Genomic DNA, 23538 nt, shown 5'->3' on the forward strand with positions numbered 1-23538 from the left:
ACGCGTGTCTTCGTGTCGAGAATACTAACGCATGTCGCTACGCACCGCGCAGCTGGTACATCAGAGGGAACGAATTTTAGTCCGAGTTGGTCGGACGATATGCGAATTATCCTGTAGCTGGTGCTTGCAATTAGCCTGTTGCGTTGGCTGGGTGACTACAAGGACCACTCTGGACTACGACTCTTAGGATCTCAGCTCGAGTTACGCACCCGGTAGAATTGACTGAATTCCATTTAAACCGCTAATAAGCCCCTCGGTTACCTAGATGTATTATACAGAGCGCTGTACGGATCGCTTGATCTTTCCATCCAACAATCCTTTGAGACGAACCGTCCCACGCGTGCAAGATTGCATAAATCGAGGCATTCGGAGAGCGGAAGTGCTTTGTCCTGAGTGGTAAATGGTACGGAATCGAATTTTTGTATCGTCACCGAAAACTGATTTTGACGATGACTGCCAATCTTCCTGCAACTCGATGCAGCGATTCTTTCCTCGGACGTAAGTGAAAATTTTCTACTACCTACTCGGAGAGCATGTGGTGCCCCTTATCCACGCCTCGTCAGCCCCGGACTGCGTGCGGCGAACGATTTGCGAATTCGGATCGTAAACGAGCCGTAAAGGAGCCGGCTGAGGACATTATCGGGTGTCCAGGTAGCCTCGACCCGGAATGAGCTGGTTTCGTACGTGCCCGCGAAACCTGGTAGAAGGAGGAACAATATAAGATCGGAACTGCCTCGTCGTTACGCCGGGACATTCGCCTCGTTCATGGTCGATCAAATTCAACCATGTATGCACTAACGGCTTACACGTTATCCGCAGTCGCTCGCACGCTCCTCCGCCTCCAGGAATCCTGGGAAAGGGGGAAAGAAGGGACACTTTACGGTCAATCACAACGAGTGCGAGAGCTCTCCGGCAACTCCTCCACTCGCCAAGGAAAGGGGGAGAAAAAGGCAGAACCCACCTCGGCTCATGGTTGCTACAGATTAGGTACCTTCCACTTCGGGGGCTTGTTTGCTGGGCTTTTTTCCGACTCCCGCAGGAGGATCCGGAGTACGTGCCGATCGGGTGACCGGACTGCAGGATCCCACGGAGATCAGCGAGATGAGTTCCACGAACCATCGTCCGGGGGCATATCGGAGGATACTCGCGCTATTATCATCCACTGGGTGTAAATCACGCGTTCGATACCCTGGCGATACGTGGCGTCGGCTACACAGGTGTCACCGACGAACCGAGGGACGGATAAGCCCGGTAATCCGGGGGGACCAGAGTCCGGGACTCGATTAAAAATGCTTCATAAATCGCTCGCCATTCTCCGGAGATAATCACGCCGGCAACGAGGTGCTAATAACAGGTCGTGTAAGCCACCTCCTTGCTGGAAGCACGCGGTTCGCGACTGGGGAGATGGGTATGTGGACTCTGACAACACCGATAGGCGATCAACGATTAACAATTCAACTAGCCATATATTAGACGTCATAATAACATTGGGGTGGTGCAGTCAGTGTGTGTATGATACATGCGTGATACTGTATACGTGTTATGTACGCGTTACGTGAGGACCGTCGACACCGTCGCCGATTTTCGTTCAGCCGACATTTAAATCCTCGAGCTTCGACTTGGTGTTCACACGTAGGAAAATCGGCGACAAGATGATAGAAAGAAACGGTGCCGAAGCAGCTTTCAACACTCGAACCAATCCGTTCAGTCCGACGATTCGATGCCTCTTCGTAGTCAATCTCTCCTGATCACTTCAGGCTTCTTACTGAATTCGATTATGGGATTAATAATTTTTCGGATCACGGTGATCCTCAGTGGTGACCACCGCCACCCTCCTTCTTTCCACCGCCTCCCTCCTTCTTGCCACCGTCTCCCTCCTTTTTTCCACCGCCGCCTCCGGCCCCGTCGTCACCCTTTCTGAAAGCCCATTTTTTCGCTTCCTCGTGGGACTCTTTCTTGCCTAACTTGTCGTCGTGCTTGTGGTGGGCCTCGTGCCCGTCGGCCTGTTTGTGTCCCTTGTCCTCGTGGTAATGATGGCCCTTGTCGTGTTTGTGCTCTTTGCCGTGTTTCACTTCGTGCTCACCGGCGTCGAGATGGGAAGACTTTTCGTGGCCTCCCTTTTTCAAGTCGTGCTCGTGATGGAATTCACCGTGCTTCTCGTTACCTCCATCCTCGTGGAACTCGTCGAAGAATTCCGTTTTTTTCTCGTACTCGTCCTGCAATACGGAAGTGTTCATCAGTAGTGGATCGCGTTAGGTTCGTAAAAATTTACAACTTCATCATTTTTCCAGAGACGCCGAAACGTGTTCCTAGATTGTTATAAACTCTTCTGAATCGTTCGCGAAAGCACGACCTACCTTCTTGTGGATAGAATGCTCCCCTTTCGTACTGTGTCCCTTTTGATGCTCGCCCTTCTCGCCAAAGTTCGCTTCTTTGACTCCCTTTTCGCCGTGGTGATGCTCCCCGTGGTATCCACTCTCCGCGTGGTGCTTCTTTTCGTCACCCTTTTTCTCGGCATAATGACCGCTGTGCTTTTCTTTGTCGTGGTAACCTTTCTCCCCCTTGTCGTACTCATGGTGCCCTTTGTAGTTCTGTCGCGAATAAACAAAGGCGCGGTTAGTTTTGTGGCTTCTCGGTCACTGTCAAAGTTCAGACTTTAGTACCGAACGCCCATCAGTAATATTACTTTGTTCGAGTGGAACCTGAATTGATTCACCTCTATTTCATCGATCGACTTTAAGTTTGTACAGTATGCGCTCTCTGCCGTTACAGGAAATTCGCAATACTGACTTTGTTTATAAAGAAAATGATAAAACGTCACAGACTTTTACTGTATTATTGATATTTTTACAATTACCTTTTCTCCCGATTGACCGTGGGATTCGTGATGATGGTCTTTGTGCTCTTCGCCACCCCCCTTTTCGAATTTATGATCACCTTCACCTCCTCCACCACCGCCATGTCCTCCTCCACCACCTCCACCATGTCCTCCGCCGCCTTTACCTCCGCCATGACCATCGTGTCCTCCGCCATGTCCACCTCCACCATGTCCTCCGCCACCTTTGCCTCCGCCATGTCCACCATGTCCTCCGCCGCCTTTACCTCCGCCATGACCATCGTGTCCTCCGCCATGTCCACCTCCACCATGTCCTCCGCCTCCTTTGCCTCCGCCATGTCCACCATGTCCTCCGCCGCCCCCTTTGTGGGTATTTTCATGAACCTTATAATTTTCAGCTTGCATTTCTTCTTCACTGTCGTCAGCGCCTGCATAGCTATATCCTAGATGCTCAACATTGGCCGAATCGCTGGTGTCCTCCATCGGAGTCTCATTGACAGTGTCGGTAGCAGTAGAATCGCTACTTTCGTTCTCTAATCGTCCCTTGTTGGTTTCACTCTCCCCTTGATTATCAAGATCAATTTGTAGCTTGGTGAAACTTTCCGTGGTCTGAGAGATCTCGTCACGATGCCGAACTGTACCTCTGGGTACGAACGGCGTAGCGGTTGCCTGTATCGCGTCATTGGAAGCAGCGTTGTGCAGAAGTGGTATCGAAGTGTGCCCGTAGGAATTTGCGGCCAAGGTGTACCCTGCCAAGGTATGAGGATTAAGCTCGGTAACAAGGTTCTCTAGCTGCGGTAGTGCGGTTGTCGTTCGGATCATCGAATCGCGGAGCGTCGGGCTGGATCTGGGTAATCCGAGATACTGATTCATGTTGAAGGGGCTCGGTTGCTCCCTCGGAGCGACTCGACGGCGTTGTCCCGGCGTCGCATCCTCGGTTGAATACCGTCTGGATAAGGTGGACGGTGCCGGATGCACGAGATCGTTGATTCGAGGAGCGGTAGCGACCGAGACCAAGGACGATGCCTCGTCGATCATGGCGGCGTTGTTCTGTTTCTTGGACTTCCGCATCCTCCTGGCTATCGGTTTCGACGCACTTTCAACGACATCGGGATTCAACGTAGTCATTAATTGACGGGTAGGCGATTCAGTGGGAGACGGGAGCCTCCGCTGGATTCTCATGCTCGGCATTCGTTGTGGCTCGTAGGCAATTGTCGTAGTGACATCCGGCCGAACGGTGGCGTGAGTTCGCGTAGTTTTAAATTGGCGAACCGGCGTTACGGTAGGAGATGCGATCCTCCGTTGTATTCTTGTGCTGTACATCCGCTGCGGCTCGAAGGCAACCGATGTAGTGACTGCCGGTTGATTCGTGGTACTGGGAGTCTTAACGGTCCGCGTCGTCGATCGCCTTCTGGACTGCGCGTACGCTGGATCAAGGCAATGGCTTTGGGCTCCCGAAGAGCCAACGCATCCTGTCAAGACCTGGAAATAGGGATTTAGTGATCGGGCTCTGCCGGCCTCGCAAGTTGAGCCGAAGTCGCTTACCGTGATGGCCAAGATGCCCAGGAGCGCAGACCGATGCGGCAGCGTCCGCATCTTCGTTATGGGTTTGGGTCCTTGTGAGTGACAGCGTAGACTGACCTCTCGCGCTGTATCGCACACCCAGTTATACTCCAGCGTCTGACTGTTGGTCCTATCCAAACTGAGGGAATGATAAGACGATTTTCCACCGATTAACTATCGCCGGCCCTCCCCCCCGCGGCTTGTTGTCCTCCTACTCCTTCTCCTCCCCTTCGCTGCTTCCTCCTTTCTCTTAAAACAGCTCGTGCCGGTCGTCCTGTGGACAAATACAATTGTCGTCGGTTGCACAAGAAGGCGGTCGGTCGCTCTCACTCTCGCTCTCAAGATTATTGCAGAAGGTATGATTGATTATGGTCAGTGTCCGCGGTTAGACGTGCAGGTTTTACGCGTTTTCGTGTGGCGAGTAGTCTGCCTCATCAATTGCTACCTTCGCAAAATGCCGTTCAATTCAACGTTACTGATGCAAGGTGGGAGAAAAACCTTGGTAAAAACGCTTCCGTTACTAGTTTTCGATCCAAATTTGTCACCCCCAAGTCTTTGCCTTGGACATTTGGACATTTATCCTAATCATTCTGTCCAGCCCACTTCGATTACCCAAGATCCTCGACTTCTGGAGCGTGACTCTGGTTTCGGTTGAGGATTATACCCCGAGGTGACAAATTTATACTTTCTCATCTCCTCACGGTTGTTCGTTTACAAAGGCTTACCAATCCAGAGGTTTCGTTTATTCGAATTGCTTCTACCAGACCATGCAGCATCGACTTTTACAATATCGTATTCGCGTCTTTCGAGGACGACGCCTCTTGGTCACATTCTTTGCCTCTTACCTATTCCCAAAATGTTCCTACAAATATTCAATCATTTTCTTTAGGATCCATGAGTGCTTTCTCCAACTAGACTACGTGCAAACCTCTTTCGGCCACCCATAACTCCGGACTTAACGGAGAGAGTGTTCATTCCATTTGGGTATTACACTCTTGAGCTGTAAAACTAATAATTTTCCATGTAATTGATCGTTTTCGACGGTGTCAAAAGAAATCCTTTATTCAAGCACGTATTCCCTTCAATTGAACAACATGGCAATTCTACGAAAATTACTTCACTTTTTGCTTGAGTATTATAAACTGTCGTTGGATTATATCGCGTTGAAGAGGTAGTAATGCATTGCCCCATGCCACAGTTTACTTGACCGCATCGCAATTTCATTACCGATTGTTATACGGTATTTACCAAATCACCGAATCATTCAACGTAACTAGCATTATACAATATTCAAAGTTGCTCGTGCCACGACAGGATTTGCGCAACGTTTATCGGTCAATATTTTACAAAATTATTGCCACACCAGACTCAGCATCCGGTAGCTCCAGAGCGTAAAACCCGGCACCCGTAATTTGCTGTCCACCGTCACAGCCCGTAATTTTATCGAGGTTCTCGTAATCAAATGCTAAAGTATCTTTGGATCTCGAGAACCTTCCTTAGTACAGCATGCAGAGAGCAAACACTTGCACCGATCCAAAATTATCGATCATCTAATGCGATTAATCAAGCACGGAACACACTAGCTTGTTAAAACATTCGCGGACGACCTCAACATCGTCATCTAGCCAAGTTTCGTCAAGCTTGGAATCTGATGCTTTGCGTCTGGTCCACGTACCCGGTGATCCGTTTTGAATATCCCAAAGCAGAAATTCGAAGTAACTAATTACGGTAAGCACCGTCACGAAAGACCGGAAATTACCAAAGACTGCAGCTAAATCGTCAAGAATTACATGTGCAACAGGTGAACATTGCACAATTGCGCAGGAGAACTTTCAGAAGCTGGACAGATTTCGGCAACGCTCTCTGCTGTCGATGAGTTTCGATAGAATCTTCGACCGTCCGTGACCAGCAACTAATTCCCTATCAAACAGCGTAGCCTCGCCAGCAGCAAAGCTGCAGAGTAACGCTACGTATTTCCATCGAGTAAATATTCGTTTATAATTTACGTTATAATTCTCCATCGACAGGAGTCGTGTGAATGAGCGAAGGTGGACAGGTACAGGCGATTTTTTTAATGTTAAAGTAGAGGTAATTACACACAGTATAAAAAAAAAACTTGTACAAGAACGAACTAATGTATGTATTTGGCATCGGTTGTAGGAGATCGTCGATCATGTGACGATGGATCGGCTACCGGGGTTCAGCGACCGCTCTTCTTATGGATCCACTTTTTCCCCTCCTCGTGACCGCGCTTCTTCCCGTACTTGGACTCGTCATGATGACTGGAATCGTGACCCTGGGCTTTCTTGTGCCCTTTGTGGTCATCGTGGTGGTGCCCCTTCTCGTGTTTCTTCTTCTTTCCGTGGTGTTCCTGCAAAAAGACAAGCGGGACGATAGGCGTGAAATCGTGAACCGGAAATGGGATCGGCGATCACTCGACATACCTCGTGTTTCGCTCCGTCGTGGTGCCCCTTCTTGTGGTGGCCCCCCTTCTTTCCCTCGTGCTCGTGGTGGTGACCCCCGTGCTTTTCCTGGTTCCCACCCTCGTGGTACTCGTCGTAGAAGTCTTCCTTTTTTTCGTACTCGTCCTGGAATTGAGAGAGCCACGGAATGAGCATAAATCAGGCCTTCTCAGTTTTCATTTAGAGTTCGACGAAGAGATACGTGCTTTTTTGAATATGTTGTGCTCGCCCTTGGTGCTGTGGCCCTTCTGGTGTTTACCGTCCTCGCCAAATTTCGCACCCTTCTCGCCTTTCTCGTCGTGGTGATGCTCCCCGTAGTGACCGGCTTCGTCGTGCTTCTTCTTCTCGTGTCCACCCTTCTCCGCGTAATGATGCTTGCGCCCCTCCTTGTCGTGGTGGCCTTTTTCACCCTTGTCAAACTCGTGGATGCCTTTGTATCCCTACGGAACAGCAAGAATCGACGTGAGCTCTCATAGTCCGCATCTTTGGTATACTCGATACCCCGAGGGACGGACTGCGCCCCGCGCCTTGTCGCGCCAGATAAAGACGAACTGCCCCCTCGTTTTATCACACTTTCTTTCGCCGGCTCGAAGAACCGCGGGTCGAGAGGGAGATGGAATTCGCTTGCCCTAACAATATACGTTGTTTAACGTCAGCTGTCTAGCGCGCGTACTGTACCCGGCTTATACCGAGATGCCGACACACCCGTACCCCATTAGACACGCGACGCCGCAAGAGAGGAAGAAAAACCGAGGAGAAAGTAGCCTCTGGCTTATGGTCACTGAACGGTATTCGGTTATAATGTATTCAGTACCCACCTTGTTGCTTTTTTCTCCATGCGACTCGTGGTGTTCCTCCTTGTGCTTTTTCCCACCTCCTTCCTCGTGGTGTTTGTTTCCACCCCCTGCGAAAAAAAAACAACGGTCGTGCGTTCAGAACAGGGATTAAAAATTTTCTACCGAATAAACAACGTCGGTGCTGATCACAGCGTCCGAAGAATTCTCGGATTATCGAGAAACGGAAAACCGCGTGAACACTTGTTGCCTCTACATATATATGTATACATATACAAGCTAGAATTGCATGATGTTATCGAGCACCTCCACCTCCATGTTTAGTGGCTTGAACGTCTTGGTCCTCAGTGGTGTACTTGAATTGGATCGGGAGCCGCTTGACCACACGTTTGGCGTCGGGTTGCGGGGCGATGAGGGTCAAGGCGACAACGAGGAAAATGAAGAGGCGCATGGTGCTGGGCTGATGATTCAAGGTCAAGCCGGTCTGTTTCGATCCGCGCAAACCCGGATAGGCTTTAAGGATAACTGAGCGACTTGATGCCGTGTTGGGAACTAATATAACCGCGAAGCAGCCGGGGAACAAGGGGAACGCGAGGAAGGGGACCGGGATTGCTTTTTGTCTGGTACCAAGCCGGATCGGTGGCAACTGGTACCCCGCACGCCGGCTTCTTTTTACCGTCCATCTTTTCCATACAGAACCTGGACCACCGACGAAATGCTATATCGATTCCGCCACGTTTACTCCAGCTTTCACCCACGCACAAATTTTCCACGAGCACACGGATACATCCACGACAGGCACCGGCGACTGGGCACAAAATAATCCCAGATCGAGGAATGAACGTGCTACGTGTCAGGATCGGCTAGATAGACACGATTTATTCTTGTCCCAGGATATCTTGTGCTTGTAAAAAGTTCTTGAAACGGAAGTTAAATGATCCTGATCCTCGTCCACGTCTACGTCTAAATGCGTTATGCCCCCTTTTGAAAAGATTCAATGGCTTTCGGATGCCATTGAGATTACATCTCGTTAGCGGGCTGACTGATTACCTTCCCGACACGAAAAGTGTAGGCGCTGAGTTGATTTTTTTTTTTTTTTTTAACGTCAGGAGATTCTTTCCACCAAGGACTGGATACGGGCACGGAAAGTGTGCTGTTCTACACGAGGAGGACGATCGTATAAAAGAAGTAGCGGCGTCGGCGGAAAAACGGTAAAACGACGAGGCGGGTATGTATATACGTGTACCGCAGCCTCCGCAATTCGGCTATAATTCGGCCCCCTTAATGGCTTAACTTTACTCCCCGGTTCCGAAACTCTCCGTCATCGTACCGCAATATTTCATCCGACGCCGTAGCTGCTTCGGGGACTCCGGCGGCCTTCCTCCGGGCTGTTAGCTTGCAGCTCCTCGAAATTTTTCACCCAAGAGTCAATAATTGCACGGGACGTGGGCACCGCGGTCCTTTCGCCGACTTTTCATCTCGTTTTCTTCGTTTTCCCCACTCCCGTTATCGCGGTTATTCTCCTCTCCTCGATGATAAGCGGTCCAGTATTATACGCCGGGAATATGAGGCCGTAATAGGGCCTTAAGCGGATAATGCGAATCTCATAAGAATAAATATCCCCCTACCCCCCACCCTTCGACTATAAGGGTACACAGTGGAGACAGCGGGAATGGCGTGGCCAGCCCCAAGCAGGCGAGGAGGCCGGGGAAGCAGAAGCGGTCAAAGCACGTGACGCAGGCCGAACAGAGCCACTGAGCAAACAGCGCTTGGCTAGATAGCCGCGGGGGCGAAGTCTTTCGGCAAACAACTCCCCGATTTTCATCCCCTCTTACTCCCCTTCGGACTACGCAGTTTCACTTTGCGGGGCGTGCTGGCCGTGGAGAGTTTGTCGGTCAGTGACGGCCGCAAGGTCGCTTTGGGCTTTCGTTTCTTCTTTCTTTCTTTCTTTCTTTCTTTCTTTCTTTCTTTCTTTCTTTTCCACCCTTGATTCACCCTGTCTTCATTGTTCCTATAGCGTGTCAGGTAACAGGTAAACGCCTCGTGTCTGCGGCCAAAGACTCGGTCGTCAGAGCTGGAACCACTCTCGCCAGTGTTAAAACCACAGTGAAGGTGAACTGACCGGAGACGATCGTGATGGAAAGGTTGACGACCGGACTAGGACGCGGTTATTCCGAGTACCATGTCATTTCTAAGTCATTCCTAAGTCACCGTTCTTACGCTTCTACCGTAACAACCGCAACAACCGATCTTTGGAGGCTCAGATGGCGTTGAAGTTTGTTTCTGGAGTTGACGTTCAGACAATAATCTCAAGTGGTATTTGACTTGGTAGCATTCGATGGTTGATTGGCACTTCAATACTTGGGGAAAAGTTCTATCAAAAGTCTGAACCAATTTTCGGCTTTCATACATGATCTATCGTGGAACAATTTTGATGAGAAAGGAGGTCTAGACGCCAGACTCTTAGGCTCAAGTTAAACAACTTAGAGCTGAAAAGATAGAGGTATGAAAGCATAAAACTCGCGAAAATGTAGCAGGCAGATGATTATGATGTACTCCATCACCTACAGTTCCCACCTGTTCGATCATCCGCGCAACACTTCCTTACGTTGGTCTCTCTTTTTTCGAGAGACTTTACGTAATAACATTTAAGCTTCGGGTACATACCTGTAAGACTCTCTCGATCGTTCCGTCGTTTTTATTGAATTACTGATCGCCTGTTCCCACGACGCAAAACCGTATGATCGTCACGTGAAAGTACTTTACTTACGTAGGCATTGCTCGACGTTGCGTGTCTGTCGATTATAATCGTACAAAGAATGTTGTTTGCGTATTTTCCAATTTGCTTTGGAGTTTCTGAATCCTGGATATCGCCCGCTGCTTGTTCAATGGTTCGCGTAGTCATCGCAATAGAACGAACACAATCAAACATGAGAAAGCAGAAATGGCCCAATTCAGTGGATCCTTGAATAGAATTACTTCAACCACATAGGAAGCGGATAAAACATTGAACCTTTGATAAATCGGTTGACTCATTTCCGCGGTGATCGAATATCAAAATGTCACCTCATTGTTGAGTCGCTCATGCGCTATGCAGCGTTACAAAAATTCGTGTCTAAAGACTTAATAATTTGAAGATAACAAGATCGTCGATCGGTATAAAATTTCGGGAATCATCCATGATGTATTATCATCGCTGCCACAATGCCAACTTTCTAAAAATGAGCCAAAAAACAGCAATGGCGTATTCGACCATTCGAATCACCAGGACTTGACAACGTCAGGCGTCACCGGCGATGAAAATCGCTGAGGAGGCTGCGGTGAATTGATTGGGAATAGACGACGCCAAGATGGTCCCATCTGATAGAGCGACAATTTCGCAATTTCGTTGACCCAGCTGGTGGAGGACGGAGGGAAAGAACGAAGAAAGTTCGGGGAGCAGCCCGAGGTCTCCGGAGGGATTAAACCCCATTACGATCCGCCTTTCTTCTTCCTCTCCTCGTCTTTATCGGCGGTAACCGGTGAGCTCCAAAAGTCCGGTGGTCGATCTATTGTCGCGGTAGCGGATGACGTGGATGATGACGTGTCCGAACGATCGTGACTCCAAGAAACGGGGTGAAAAAATCTCGACCTTGGTGCAGCCGCGGCAAGGCAACGAGAAAAATAAGAGGGGAGGACCAGCTGCATGTAAAGGAGACAGGGTGCCTCGTTAACGAGATATTGAGGCGTAAGCGAATTAGCGAACCCCTCGGTCGGGGACGCCCCAGCTGGTAAGAGAACGTCGGTGATGCGCAGAGTCTTGGTAGAGCTTTACTAATTGAATTTAATCGGCTCCCCTCTGCAAGTATAAAGCGTCTAGGTCTCGATGCGAATGCCCGAGTGTCGCGCGATGCGGAGCCTTTACGAGGTCTCGAAACTCTTACAGAGCCTTAGTTTAACCTACGCCAACCATCGACCACCGCCCTTCAACGAATTCGCCCCTTAAAATTTGGAGTTCCGTTCCTCGTTGCTTTTCACCAACTCTCCGAACGCACGTATCGATCATGGCACCTAATCAAGCGACCGAGAAGTCGAGCAAGCAGGTGGAAGCCGGGGACGAGGCCGACGACTACAACGTCAAGTTTCCACGGCCGCTTCAGCTGGAGGAGAAAAAATATCTTCTGGCCGTCGAACGAGGCGATCTACCCAACGTGCGCAGAATGCTTCAGGCCGCGAATAATCCCGCTCGGTCACGGGTAACACGATTTCCTGTTTATACGGGCATTTATTTACCTTATAATTATCGCAGCATAGTATAATACTAACTGCGCGTACATACCGCGTTATACGGCTGAGGGTGGAAAAAAACGTTTTATTTTTATTTTTTCTTCGTCGATGTTAGTCTCTCTGTTTCACTGTATCATCTATTGCTGCTTAAACACGTTCGAGTATCTCGAATAAATTAAGTTTTTATTCTATTAACCGGGGCCGAAAGTGTCGAGCTTCAACGAATTCGAATTTTGTACAAGCACTCCGTTGTATAATATATCACTGGTGAAATATTCGTCTGCCGCCCCCGTGGGCCACAAAGAGATCTGGAAAAAGGCGGTTTTATTGTTCTTTGATATACGTGATACTTGCTCGATATTGCAGACTACTTCGGCTCGTCTTTCGCGGTTGATTTACGCCTGAAGCACATCGCTCCGCAATATTGGCATTCGTTGTCAGCAACGTAAAAAATTAGTGAATATACGCTTAAAGGCGACAAGAACGGTTTTATTGTCACAGGTGTTAACGACAGGTATATTTCGCATAGTGCGTCGGGATAATTTATCACGCCCATATCGATCAGACGCGAATGGGTATCGTACAATCTTCTTATTTTATCCAACAACGCATCTTTGACACTCGGGTGAAAAAAGAAGTTTTATTTCTCTCATAAACCATTGCCTATTTCAATTCGAAAGAATGCTGTTTGAAAAAGCGCCAGATATACAATCCGGCCTTCGACTCGACAGCAAACGAGGTCCCTCGACGTGAACTGCGTAGACAGCCTAGGCCGCGGTGCCCTGGCGCTTTCGATCGAAGCAGAAAACCTCCAGATGCTTGAATTGCTCGTGGTGATGGGGGTCGAGACGGGGGACGCGCTGCTGCACGCAATAAACGGCGAATTCGTGGAGGCGGTCGAGCTGCTGCTGGAGCACGAGGAGCTTCTCCGGGGAGAAGAGGCCGCCAGCGCCCTGGCATCGTCGCCGGAAGTCACAGGGGGCAAGAGATCGAGTCTGGTCGAAGGCGGGGGCGGCGACGACGTCGTCCACAGCTGGCAAAAGGTAGACCCTGCCGTGGCCAGGTTCCCACCGGGTATGACGCCCCTCGTCCTCGCCGCCCAGCGTGACAACTACGAGATCCTGAAGCTCCTCCTGGACCGGGGTGCGACCCTCCCGATGCCCCACGACGTCAAGTGCGGCTGTCCCGATTGCGTCCGTGCTACCGCCGAAGACCCCTTGCGACTCTCGTCGACGCGATTGTCCGAGTACCGAGCCCTCGCCAGCCCTTGTCTCATCGCCCTGAGCTCTAGCGATCCGATCATGACCGCCTTCCAGCTCAGCTGGGAACTCAGGCAACTCGGTCTCGCCGAGCCGGAAACACGCGCCGAGTACGGCAAGCTTCGAAAGCAGGTTGAACGGTTTGTGTCAAGTTTCGCGGGCAGTGGTTGGCGATGACGATCCATTCTGCTGTCTTTGGCAAGGTAGTGTAAGCTACAGTTTGTGTCGTTTGCTGTCCTTCAGATTCGCCGTTGATCTTCTGCAGCAGGCGAGAACGACCGCGGAACTGTCGACGATACTGAACCACGATCCGGACGACGAATTAGCCGCAGAGTCGGATTCGACGGGCTTGAAAACGTTGCCGCGGCTCGAGACGGCGATACGTTACAAGCAGAAGCATTTCGTTGCTCATCCTCACGTCCAGCAGTTTCTGGCTGCTATTTGGTACGAGGGGGTGCCTGGTTTCCGTCGGATGTCGATGGCGAAACGGATCTGGATGCTGGTCAAAACTGCTCTTCTATTCCCGCTACACTGTATCGTATATCTATTCGCCCCCGATTCGACCCTGGGTCGACAGATGCGAAATCCCTTCGTCAAGTTCCTCGTTCACGCATCGTCGTACCTTTTCTTCCTTGGTGAGTAGAGCCGAGTTTCCGAAGTTTCATCAGCGGCAACGTACAATATTCAACGCATGTTTGAAACTGCAAATTTGCTGATTGAAAAAACAGGTGTCCTGATCCTGGTGTCGCAGCGCGCCGAGGTCCAAGCCGTGCGATTACTCGGCGGTGAAGAGGCGCGGCGAAATTTGGAGAAATCGTTGCTGAGGCAGCGAGGAGTCGGCCCGTCATCGCTGGAGTGCATCGTCCTCATCTACGTTTTGGGATTCATTTTGCAGGAGACCCGAGAGGTCTGGGTAGACGGCTTGCGACGCTACCTTCGAGACCTCTGGAACTTTATCGACTTCACCCGAAACACCCTTTACGTCACAACCGCCATCCTCAGAGCCGCCGCCTACGTCCAGCAGACCGCTGAGATTCGGGGAAATCCCGAAACTGCAGCGATTCCACGAGAAGAGTGGTCGGATTTCGATCCCCAGCTCGTTGCCGAGGGGCTTTTCTCCGCTGCCAACATCTTCAGCGCCCTAAAGCTCGTCCATTTGTTCAGCATCGATCCACACCTCGGCCCGCTTCAGGTATTAAACGCTTTTACTCCCCCGTGCGCATCAGATTGGTTGGCAAAGTACCTTTCTAAAAGATAAATAATTCTTGTTCAAAGTTTCTAACCGGAACTTATACCTGATCCGTACAGATCTCTTTGGGCAGAATGGTGATCGACATCGTCAAGTTCTTTTTCATCTACACCCTCGTGCTCTTCGCGTTTGCCTGCGGCCTGAACCAGCTTCTTTGGTACTTCGCTGAGTTGGAAAGACGAAAGTGTTACGGTGCCGACGATGTCGCACCTGACTGGGACGGAGCCGGTGATGCCTGTTTCCGGTGGCGAAGGTAAGACGCCAGCCTCTCTTTCCTTCATCTCGATTACCTTGCGTACTAGAACAAAATTTGTATGCATTCTTCCCGCGTAGGTTCAGTAGTCTCTTCGAAACCTGTCAGAGTCTCTTCTGGGCGAGCTTCGGGGGTGTTGGAATCGACAGTTTTGAGTTAACAGGTAACAAATACCGACAAATTCCTTGGTTTCTTGTTTTTCTTGCAAGGACTTCACCGGGTTTCTTTATTCCGTGAGACTTTCTTCTCCTCAGGTATCAAGTCGTACACGAGATTCTGGGGTCTCCTAATGTTCGGCTCGTACTCGGTGATCAACGTCATCGTGTTGCTGAACCTGCTGATCGCGATGATGAGCAACAGCTATACGCTTATCGTGGTAAGCGAATTTGTCGATCGATCTCGCTGCGCGAGAATTAAACCACACGATAACCACACCGTCATGATTATCATTCATCGTAGGATCATTCGGACATCGAGTGGAAATTCGCGAGAACAAAGCTATGGATGAGCTACTTCGAGCAGGGTGGAACGCTGCCACCGCCATTCAACCTGGTACCGGCTCCAAAAACGCTTCTTAGACTCTGCGGCGTGCGAAAAATGGACTCGAGCCGACGTTCCAGCGCGAGAAAACGCGTCCAGGAGCACAGGTAGCCGATCGTAATGATGATCAGTGGAAAAAAAAAGTCCCCCGGTTGACAAACTGGAATTTTATGCTTTGCTTAGGTACGGAGGCGTGATGAGGGCTTTGGTCTGGCGTTACGTCGTCGAGGATCACAGTAACCAAGTTATGGAGCCGGTGACTGAAGATAACATCCACGAGGTGAAGTCGGAGCTTTCTTCCTGGCGGTGCGAGCTTCTCGATATTCTGGGCAGGAACGGCATGGATATTTCCGGGGTCGATACCAAGGATAGAAGTGAGTATGTATATATTTTCATGGATTTTCATGGATGGCGCGTGTTTTCCTCCGGCGTTTCCGCTACGTACCCCAGATTCAATGAACGGAGGTAAGTTATACTTTCGCGAGGAAACCCGCTCCGATGTTGTGTGTAGCGTGGTTCCACTGCAGGGCTACGGATTCTATCAGCCTTAATTTGTTTCGATCGTTCAGTTGCCCACCTTAGAAGCCCTATACGAGTATTAGGTTTCACCTTAAAACCGCGCTCGGCATGATTGTGCTGCATTCTACATTTGCGCAATATCTTAGCTTGGTATTACAGTAATAATGAAAAGTTTTATAAATACGGCGGTGTTTTATTTTTCCACCAAGACAACGATTAGCTTAACCCTCCAAGATTGAAACATTGTACTCGTTTTGGTACAAACACAAGTACACGAGACGGACGAGTATATTACTAATAAGTTAAGATGACTTTTAGAGTACGAAAATAAATTTTTCTAACGGATTTCGAAGTCCGTGTATCTGTCCTGACATTACTAATTCTTAAGGCCTGAAGAAACGAATCATTTCCACTATCCATCAGTGATCGAACACAAGTTCACATCCTGGAATTAGGCTCGCATAATTTAGTCATCTATGATTCGTCCTTAACCCGTTTTTCCGCCTCCACAGCGTGTCCGGGCCGTAAGATGCGAGTATGGGAAAGACGCCTGATGAAGGGGTTCCAAGTTCTGGGACCAATCGCTGGTCTCGCCGAAGAAGAGGCTCGGGAGGAGCTGGCGTTGCAGCAGCCTCCGGAGGGCGAAGAGAACGCGGCGCGGTGGCGACGCGTTGCTCGTCTTGCGGTGCTCAAATCTGCGGGTCATCGCTGGGGCCAGGTGAATTATTCCTACCAGTTTTTATTAGAAGACTATAAATTCAATCACAGAGATCGCAGGACAATTTTACGTAAGTTTCAATCCCGGTCCAGGTCGTCGGCCGGGTAGTTCAAAGCTCGCAGATCGGTAGAAGCAACAGTCACGCGTCTCTGCAGAGCCAGCGGAGCCTGAAACGTGCCATGGAGGAGGCGCGACGGCTTGCCGCGAAGAGCCCGCTGCCACCGGTCAGTCCCGTTCGCCTTCCGGACACGTTGAACTCCAGCACCCTCCACATTCTGAAGGATGTAAACGAAACCGACGATGAGAGAGTCACAGTCACCCCAGAGCCGAGTGTAAGCGATTTGACAATCATAAATCGTGGCGGAGAGAGAAAGCTTACTCAGATATGGATTGTTGAATGATTGTTTAATGTATAATGCGCGAAAAAATACGGGTTATATGAAACAGCGTATCTTTTCCGATCAGCTGAGACCCCCGGCGGTTGTTGGATACGTCGATGAGAAGCAGCCGAAGCCTGTAAAACGGAGTCCCGGTCGAGTGGTGAAACCGCTGACGTCGAAGATCTCGGATCCGAAGAAGAACAGAGCGCGTGTCAGTCCGGGGAAAACTCCACGGCAGCAAACGTCGTCGCCTTTGGCCGAAAGCGTGGCGAACAAAGTTCCGGATGTTTCTGTTACCCCGGACACTCCGGAGTTAGGGCAGGGAACCGAGAACTTGAACAACGATAAACGACGACTGGTCAAGCCGGTACCTAGGTCGCCGCGGTTTGCGCCGTTGAGATCACCAAGGAGAGGAGGAGGCTGGCTCTGATATCTCGGGACGGAGTTTAGACGCCTTTGGCAATTTGCAGAGTGCCTTGTACAACACTAAAAACAATTAAGGTGATTGCGAAGATCAATATCTATTTCTTTGCGAGCCGTTCGAAAGTGGGACATAAGTAAAACGCGTTCAAGAAAGTTTCGCCTAATTAGAATGCGGCGGTGAGTTCGGCTTATGGCACAGTATTAGCAAATTTTTCATTCGTTGTAATACTTTTAAACACTGTCCTGATAATTTATTATATATCTATGCTTATTACCAAGCCGAAAAAACATCTTTTTAGAACAATCTTACTTAAGAGTATTTAAAATGGTGCGTCCCAAACAAAACATACTTATAATATTGAGAGAAGGGATAGACTGATGATGGACGTCACATGTGCGTACTTAATCTCTGTTTTATTTGCAATACTCTGGTACATTGTTCATTCTCAATAAATGTATATTATGTTATGTGTTGGCATAATCTATGTATGTACCGCATATGTATAGGTTTCACTTACAACGAACGTCCCGACATGAATAATATTGAAACAAGATACTGGAATAATTTGCTAAAGTCCTAAGATGTGTTATTTTATGTTCATTGATACATGAATGTATAATCATAATAATAATAATAATAATATTAACAAATGTTAGAAATGTTACAGAAAATCATAGTCAACGCTTCCAACGCCGGTCAGGTGCATGGACTCAATTGTCCTCCGGAGTCACGCGGCTTTTTCGCTTAGTATGGATGAAAATTGAATCTCCAGTAATCTTCGGATTCGAAATTTGACAATTCGTTCCGTTTTCAGTATCATTATGCGTAATTTATCGCAAGGCAGAGAGTGACGGCCTATTTACTCGCGATCAATAGCTGATGAATGATGTTGCAATGAATAATAATCATAATTCGAATAAATCAGACGGTGCTCAAGCAGCTTGGACGAGTTTAGTTTGAGGCCCCTTTTGCGTCGAGTTTATCTTGTCGCCCAATGAAAGCGCCATACCTTGGCTCTTAGCCCTGATACGAATGTGACCGACAACTGGAGCATCCTGTTTGTGCATCGGTTTTTCAATTGACAAATTTGCGAGCGCGTCTTCGCCAAATATCGACTTTGCGTACATGTTTGCAGCCATGAATCCACACTGGCCAGAAAGAGCCTGTTTATAATAGAATTTATAGAATTAGGAATACAATATTTGAAGAAGAAAGAAACGGTAGAAGATCGTCAAATAACAGAAGAAACTTTATCTTGCTGAAATAGATTCATAAAAATTACAGTAAGCCATACCTTTTCGGGCGTAAGACAGCGCATGTTGGTCGACTTAAGTAGGTGGGCGAGGTATTCTCGGAGATCTGACAATGTCGTGTTTACCGACACCTTGTTCTCCCATTCAAACTCTGACCACATACGCCTGAAATCACTGTCGGTACATGTCGCTGGTACTATGTAGTCCATTATGTCTATGTGAATATCATTCAGGACTACCACGCTCCTGTCCGAACCGGCGCCTGACACGTCGTATACTGCAAGATGAAATTGTCATAATTAAGATTCCGAAGAAGTTCCACAACTGGACGTTTAAAAATTATTTGTAGGTAAACTAGCTTGACGATATCTCGCAAAGATTACTAAAGGGGTGTAAGAAAACGTACCAATGTTTCCGAAGATAATGCCGTTTTCCGTCGACGCGACCTTTACGTTCGCCTTGATACTGGCAAAGTCTCTTGGCGCCAGAACTATGGGTTGCGGTCTTTCTACGAGTTTAAGGTCACCCATTGTCGCGAGTTCTAACGTGCAGTTTTGGAGGGTGTCTTCCGTCTGATTGACAACAAGAACGTCGAGGACAATGTCGTACTGGTTGACGTGGACCAGAGCTTCTGCGTATACGGGATCGGAGAATCCTGTGAGCTGCGTTACTTTACTCAAGGCGCTAGGTGCCGGTGCGTCTCCTGCCGCGCCTGAAATATATTCACGAATGAAAAATCGATTTTCGTAAATTTGTTGGTTCCGCGACATTGTAAATAAACATTAAACTCTTTATACCTGGCCTGCCAGCAACCGCCACGCTAAGACTTTGCTCGAAGACGTCTCCCGCGCCTCCAGTGAGATCCAAATTACGGCTGAGTTGCAGGAATTGGATTGCATCATCAACTTGCACGATGCTGCCCGGCTTTTCCTTTGCCTATTAATCGAAAAAAAATTATAGCCCGTAGATTTAATTGTTTCTATTTCTTCCTTATGATCGTCATGAAAAAGCACGCTACCTTTTGAGTTTGCGAGTCTTCCTCGGCTTTAGCAGCGAACATTCTGCTGAGGGCGTCTCTACAGCCCTCTGTGAAGACCTTTTGAATGATGGGTGTAGGGCAGGCTAGTGACCTCAGGCACACGGTCAGTCGTTCAGCATCGTCGTGGGTCATAGCTTTAGTCGGAAGCCCGGATCTACCGAGCTGCAATACACCGGACATAATGAGCATCGCTTCTGCTTGCATCCTGTTGCTCTTTGTAGCATCGCTCTCGAGAGCTTTATAGCGCAGTACAAGCTTAGCAAGGGTTGTAGCAAGGGAAGCACCAATGAAAAAGTCACCATCCATCATGTACTGGACCAGAGCTGGACGTTTTTCTTCTTTTTTACCTGAAAGAAGAATCACAGTGCAATATTCGCCGATATTTTGTAAAAGTTGTCTTTAGAACATGAACTGACCAGTCGATGCTGTGCTAAACGCACTCTGGCTAGCATACGTTCCATCCGAGGTTACAAGCTGAGCCGGGTTTGCTGCTGAAGTTGGGGCAGCGCCGTCTTCGGCCGGCTTGTCACCAGCCGCCCTCTTGTTCTCTGCCTCGACTAAAGGTAGCTCTCCAAGCGCGGCCCTAATGCGACTCATTACAGCTTCGATGTCTTCTTTTGAAACTGCATACTCTCCAAGGATCCAAAGTGCTGCACGGTGTACTTTGACCGACCGAATTTGTGGAAATACCTGAGCAAACAGGAGACAGAAAAATTAATAATGAAGTGACATTCGATAAGAGGTAGAGAATGAGATTCTTACTTCTAGTAGCTTTTCTATAATGAGTGGCCTGAGTGGTTCAAATCGTTGGATGGCTTCACGAACGAAAATGAGAACGTCAGTGGCTGCAGCTTCGTTATTTTCAGAGAGAAAATCAGTTAGAACTGGTATAACAGTTGCTGCAACATCCGGGAACTTGATTGAACAGGCGTGTAGGGTCCTAACCAGGAGCCGACGGTATCTACCAGCATCTTCGTGTTCGCCACCAGCAGTCCGCATCACTTCTTTCTTAAGCAGCTGCACCATTTCGTCAATGGTTCGATTTGATACCAGATCCATTGCCAAGGCAAGGGTTTTTGTCCTGACTTCAAACGCCGGAGATCCTAGAAGATGATTTCAATCAGGTAAAACTGTAAATCTCCAAGAAATTCTTGAGCAGCAAAGAGCTCAACCCACCCAAAACTCTAAGCACATCCATTACAAGATCCTGTAGTACTCTTTCATGGGCAGGGCTGTCCTTCATGGCAATAAGTCGATCCAGAACAATCAACTTCACATTATTGTCACTCTCTTTAACTACCAGTTCTACATAGGATGCAGCAGCAGCTCGTATTGCTGTTGGCGCACTAGACAGGGTAACCAGTGTACCAGCAGCTTCATACCGAACAGCCGCGCTTGGTGAGTTTAGCAAACTATAGATGCAACGGATAAATCTAGCTCTCTCTGATGGATTTGCATGGCACACCTGCAAGAATAATATGAATTTAGAGTTCGTAAATACATTGAAATATGGACTTTGTTTTTTCTTTTAAAGATAATTAAATTGCAGAAATCTTACCTTGTAAATCAGTTCGACGATAACAAGCTGAAGGATGTCGCCAAAGCTTGGAACTTGGTCAAGACAAGCAGCTAGGTAGGAAAGAGCTCTGCTCTGATCAGCATGGAGCAGCATGAGGAATGCATTTCGTCTACAGGACATATCCTGCTCACCGTCCAAGTATTTTGCGATTAACTCTGGAGCGTCCGGTATGAGGAATTCAAAATTACGGTATATTGTGAATATGGCTAAAACTGCATTTCGCCTAACGTACGAATGCCGATGCTCCAAACAGGCTATGATCGCAGGCATCAGAGGCTCCAGAAGTTCAGGCTCCTTGAGTTTGCAGAGAAATCTAAAAGATTAGGTGTAGAGGATAACGTTAAACACAAAAAATTTAACTGCTAGGCAAGAGCTAAATAAGAATCTGAAAGAACCTCAGAGTGGATCCCCTGACAAATTCGTTTGGATGCTGCAGGTCTTTTCTGTATGCATCGCAGACGAGAATCATTTCCTGAAGTAGTTTGCCATCTGGAGAAGTTTTTGGTACGATTTCCCAAAAAATAAGTAGTAATTTTTTAACCATATGGTCTTGCAATGGTAGCACGAATCTTATAATGGTCATTAAGAGCCCAGGGAGCCTTTCGCCACTGATAATCATGTGTATCGTTCTCTTGAGTGCTTCAATTTTAGTTTTGGTGTCACCCTTCTCCAGATCGAGCTTCAGCTGGAGCTCGTTGATTGGCTCCGAATCCATTGGAATATTTATCAGTGTGTAGCATGGCTGTTCTGCAATACTACTCATGGTGGAAATTGGGGCTGAAATTAGAAAAATAAAATACTGGATTTTTAACCTCTTTACATATACTATAGTATCAAGTTCGTGAATGAATCTTATTCTAGTTTGGAAAATTTGACACATGCACTGAAACCTTCAACAGCCCTCCAAAGTGTCAGTATATATAGCGATGTGGGAGAGAAATATTCAAGTCGGCAAAGGACAAGGAAAAGCTGCGACAAACCATTTACTCAGACAGCTCATTTATTCAATTTAATTCAAAGTAATTCTAGGATGGCAGGGCCGGACGGACACACATGTAGGTTATGTTTGCCTTAAGTCGCGAGCCTCACGGCCGAAGAAGAGCATACGTACGATTTCCTCCCGCGTCCTTAAGGAGTAGAAGCTGAGGCAGAGATTCGTCGTGATTTAAAAACGTGTATTAATTGTACCAAAATATAACGTCGCTGAGTAGTTCCGAAAGGAACGACAGCATTTAAAACTGATTCGTGACGAAGATTGCGGACGGCATACGTGTCATACGGAAGTTCAGGCCGCCGTCGTGACAAGCGAATGGCGCGCCAGGGAAATTTGAAGCTAGCTTTTTTCAGATATTCGAAACCCTCTACTTCACGTTAGCCAGAGACGGGCATATTTAGGTTAATCAAGAAGGAACGGAGTCCCAACGCGGCGGCCCATAAAAAATGAGAAGTAGCGTTGATTGAATATTGCTTGGGACGGCAAGCTGAATTGAAACTCGACGCAAGAATGTGAGGCGGGGAAGAAATTTCCTACTGTTACCCACTCAATGCCCCGTAATCAAATCGATAAATAAAAGACACTGCCATCATCTCCACGCCCACGTTGCAGTTGTGCTTGCTTCGGGTCCGTTTTGATATGAGCTTCTGGAGCTGTCAACCATCGTTTATCTCTTTTGCGCTGCCGTGTTCGCGGATAGAACCTTTGGCCTAGGGAGTTTTTAGCGCTTCTTGCTGACGTCGGAACGCACCCAACAAAAGAATGCCCAGGGCTGACTGTCTGCAGCAATCATTAGTCAACGAAAGAAGATGTTGAATATGATTTGCATGAGTTGTAATGTTTTCTGGTAAAAGGAGGAGATATTATTATTTACGTCAATAACAGTGGATCAAGTGTCTGTATTTGACGAAAAAAGGAAAGATTGATCAATGATGTCGGTACACCAAGGCAGTCGTGCTGGCATTGCAGATCACAACATACTTACCTACTATAATAGTAGATGGCACTAGATGATTGCTTATCTTTAATGACAATTAATACGTGAAATCGCGAAGCTGTGGGAAAACAACGTTTCCACTGAGTTAGATTTGATATAGTGCGACAAAGAATTGATTTTAACATCATCTTCAAAATTTTCACAGGTGTCGAAAGGAGTTGACCTTACTTGTTTTTGGAACAAACAATCTTTCATCTCAGAATCGATTTGTACGAACATTTCTAGACTGATTGGACCCTCAGGATCATCAAAAAGAGCAAAGGAACATCAGCAAAAAAATTGCGAAGATGATCTTTAATTTTTCGGTTGTGAATCTTGACCCATTGCTCGTAGCGTATTCGGACTGCGCCCAATCAATCCTACCCGCAAAGTTACGTTGATGTGGTAAGTACATCAAAGAAATTATTCCAACA

General features: G+C 48.1%; 4 protein-coding genes across 6 annotated transcripts; 1 reads left to right on the top strand and 3 right to left on the bottom strand.

Moving 5' to 3' along the window:
- Positions 1-1439: 1439 nt before the first annotated feature.
- On the bottom strand, positions 1440-4507 carry LOC124185227 (hornerin-like). Its single transcript, XM_046575771.1, has 4 exons — positions 4382-4507; positions 2858-4318; positions 2358-2591; positions 1440-2216 (listed from the first exon to the last, which is right to left on the bottom strand). Exons 1-4 carry the CDS (start codon positions 4430-4432, stop codon positions 1812-1814), a joined length of 2151 nt encoding a protein of 716 aa, XP_046431727.1. The 5' UTR covers positions 4433-4507; the 3' UTR covers positions 1440-1811.
- Positions 4508-6450: 1943 nt separating this feature from the next.
- On the bottom strand, positions 6451-8191 carry LOC124185231 (probable zinc transporter protein DDB_G0282067). 2 transcript variants are annotated; one of them, XM_046575781.1, is made up of 5 exons: positions 7968-8191; positions 7680-7765; positions 7068-7301; positions 6844-6987; positions 6451-6770 (listed from the first exon to the last, which is right to left on the bottom strand). In XM_046575781.1, exons 1-5 carry the CDS (start codon positions 8104-8106, stop codon positions 6600-6602), a joined length of 774 nt encoding a protein of 257 aa, XP_046431737.1. In that variant the 5' UTR covers positions 8107-8191; the 3' UTR covers positions 6451-6599. The 2 variants fall into 2 exon arrangements, with proteins under 2 accessions (XP_046431737.1, XP_046431736.1); XM_046575780.1 differs by having other exon boundaries at positions 7962-8191.
- A 3317-nt stretch (positions 8192-11508) lies between these two features.
- On the top strand, positions 11509-18010 carry LOC124185224 (transient-receptor-potential-like protein). 2 transcript variants are annotated; one of them, XR_006871353.1, is made up of 13 exons: positions 11509-11890; positions 12653-13320; positions 13424-13815; positions 13909-14372; positions 14489-14682; positions 14763-14845; positions 14937-15058; positions 15142-15329; positions 15406-15596; positions 16254-16459; positions 16552-16791; positions 16925-17340; positions 17920-18010. XR_006871353.1 is itself a non-coding variant. In XM_046575766.1 (12 exons), exons 1-12 carry the CDS (start codon positions 11699-11701, stop codon positions 17267-17269), a joined length of 3285 nt encoding a protein of 1094 aa, XP_046431722.1. In that variant the 5' UTR covers positions 11509-11698; the 3' UTR covers positions 17270-18010. The 2 variants fall into 2 exon arrangements, 1 of the variants encoding a protein (XP_046431722.1); XM_046575766.1 differs by having other exon boundaries at positions 16925-18010.
- On the bottom strand, positions 17658-22444 carry LOC124185225 (coatomer subunit beta). The gene is made up of 11 exons (XM_046575767.1): positions 22246-22444; positions 21530-21911; positions 21114-21447; positions 20732-21020; positions 20318-20658; positions 19972-20245; positions 19535-19902; positions 19314-19452; positions 18923-19228; positions 18558-18793; positions 17658-18426 (listed from the first exon to the last, which is right to left on the bottom strand). Exons 2-11 carry the CDS (start codon positions 21895-21897, stop codon positions 18196-18198), a joined length of 2886 nt encoding a protein of 961 aa, XP_046431723.1. The 5' UTR covers positions 21898-21911; positions 22246-22444; the 3' UTR covers positions 17658-18195.
- Positions 22445-23538: the final 1094 nt, after the last annotated feature.

Source organism: Neodiprion fabricii, chromosome 6 (assembly GCF_021155785.1).
Source record: "Neodiprion fabricii isolate iyNeoFabr1 chromosome 6, iyNeoFabr1.1, whole genome shotgun sequence".
Lineage (NCBI taxonomy): Eukaryota > Metazoa > Arthropoda > Insecta > Hymenoptera > Diprionidae > Neodiprion > Neodiprion fabricii.

Excerpts from the sequence above, each read along its gene's own strand:
- LOC124185225 (XM_046575767.1), bottom strand. The coding sequence starts at position 21,897 with ATGAGTAGTATTGCAGAACAGCCATGCTACACACTGATAAATATTCCA. Across the intron at positions 21,448-21,529 it reads GTCAGGGGATCCACTCTGAG|ATTTCTCTGCAAACTCAAGG; the intron begins GTTCTTTCAGAT and ends CTAATCTTTTAG. Across the intron at positions 19,903-19,971 it reads GTTTAGCACAGCATCGACTG|GTAAAAAAGAAGAAAAACGT; the intron begins GTCAGTTCATGT and ends TTCTTCTTTCAG.
- LOC124185227 (XM_046575771.1), bottom strand. The coding sequence starts at position 4,432 with ATGCGGACGCTGCCGCATCGGTCTGCGCTCCTGGGCATCTTGGCCATC. Across the intron at positions 4,319-4,381 it reads TGGGCATCTTGGCCATCACG|GTCTTGACAGGATGCGTTGG; the intron begins GTAAGCGACTTC and ends CCCTATTTCCAG. Across the intron at positions 2,217-2,357 it reads AGCATTCTATCCACAAGAAG|GACGAGTACGAGAAAAAAAC; the intron begins GTAGGTCGTGCT and ends TCCGTATTGCAG.
- LOC124185224 (XM_046575766.1), top strand. The coding sequence starts at position 11,699 with ATGGCACCTAATCAAGCGACCGAGAAGTCGAGCAAGCAGGTGGAAGCC. Across the intron at positions 13,816-13,908 it reads GTCGTACCTTTTCTTCCTTG|GTGTCCTGATCCTGGTGTCG; the intron begins GTGAGTAGAGCC and ends TTGAAAAAACAG. Across the intron at positions 15,330-15,405 it reads AAACGCGTCCAGGAGCACAG|GTACGGAGGCGTGATGAGGG; the intron begins GTAGCCGATCGT and ends TGCTTTGCTTAG.
- LOC124185231 (XM_046575780.1), bottom strand. The coding sequence starts at position 8,106 with ATGCGCCTCTTCATTTTCCTCGTTGTCGCCTTGACCCTCATCGCCCCG. Across the intron at positions 6,988-7,067 it reads AGCACAACATATTCAAAAAA|GACGAGTACGAAAAAAAGGA; the intron begins GCACGTATCTCT and ends TCTCAATTCCAG. Across the intron at positions 6,771-6,843 it reads ACGACGGAGCGAAACACGAG|GAACACCACGGAAAGAAGAA; the intron begins GTATGTCGAGTG and ends GTCTTTTTGCAG.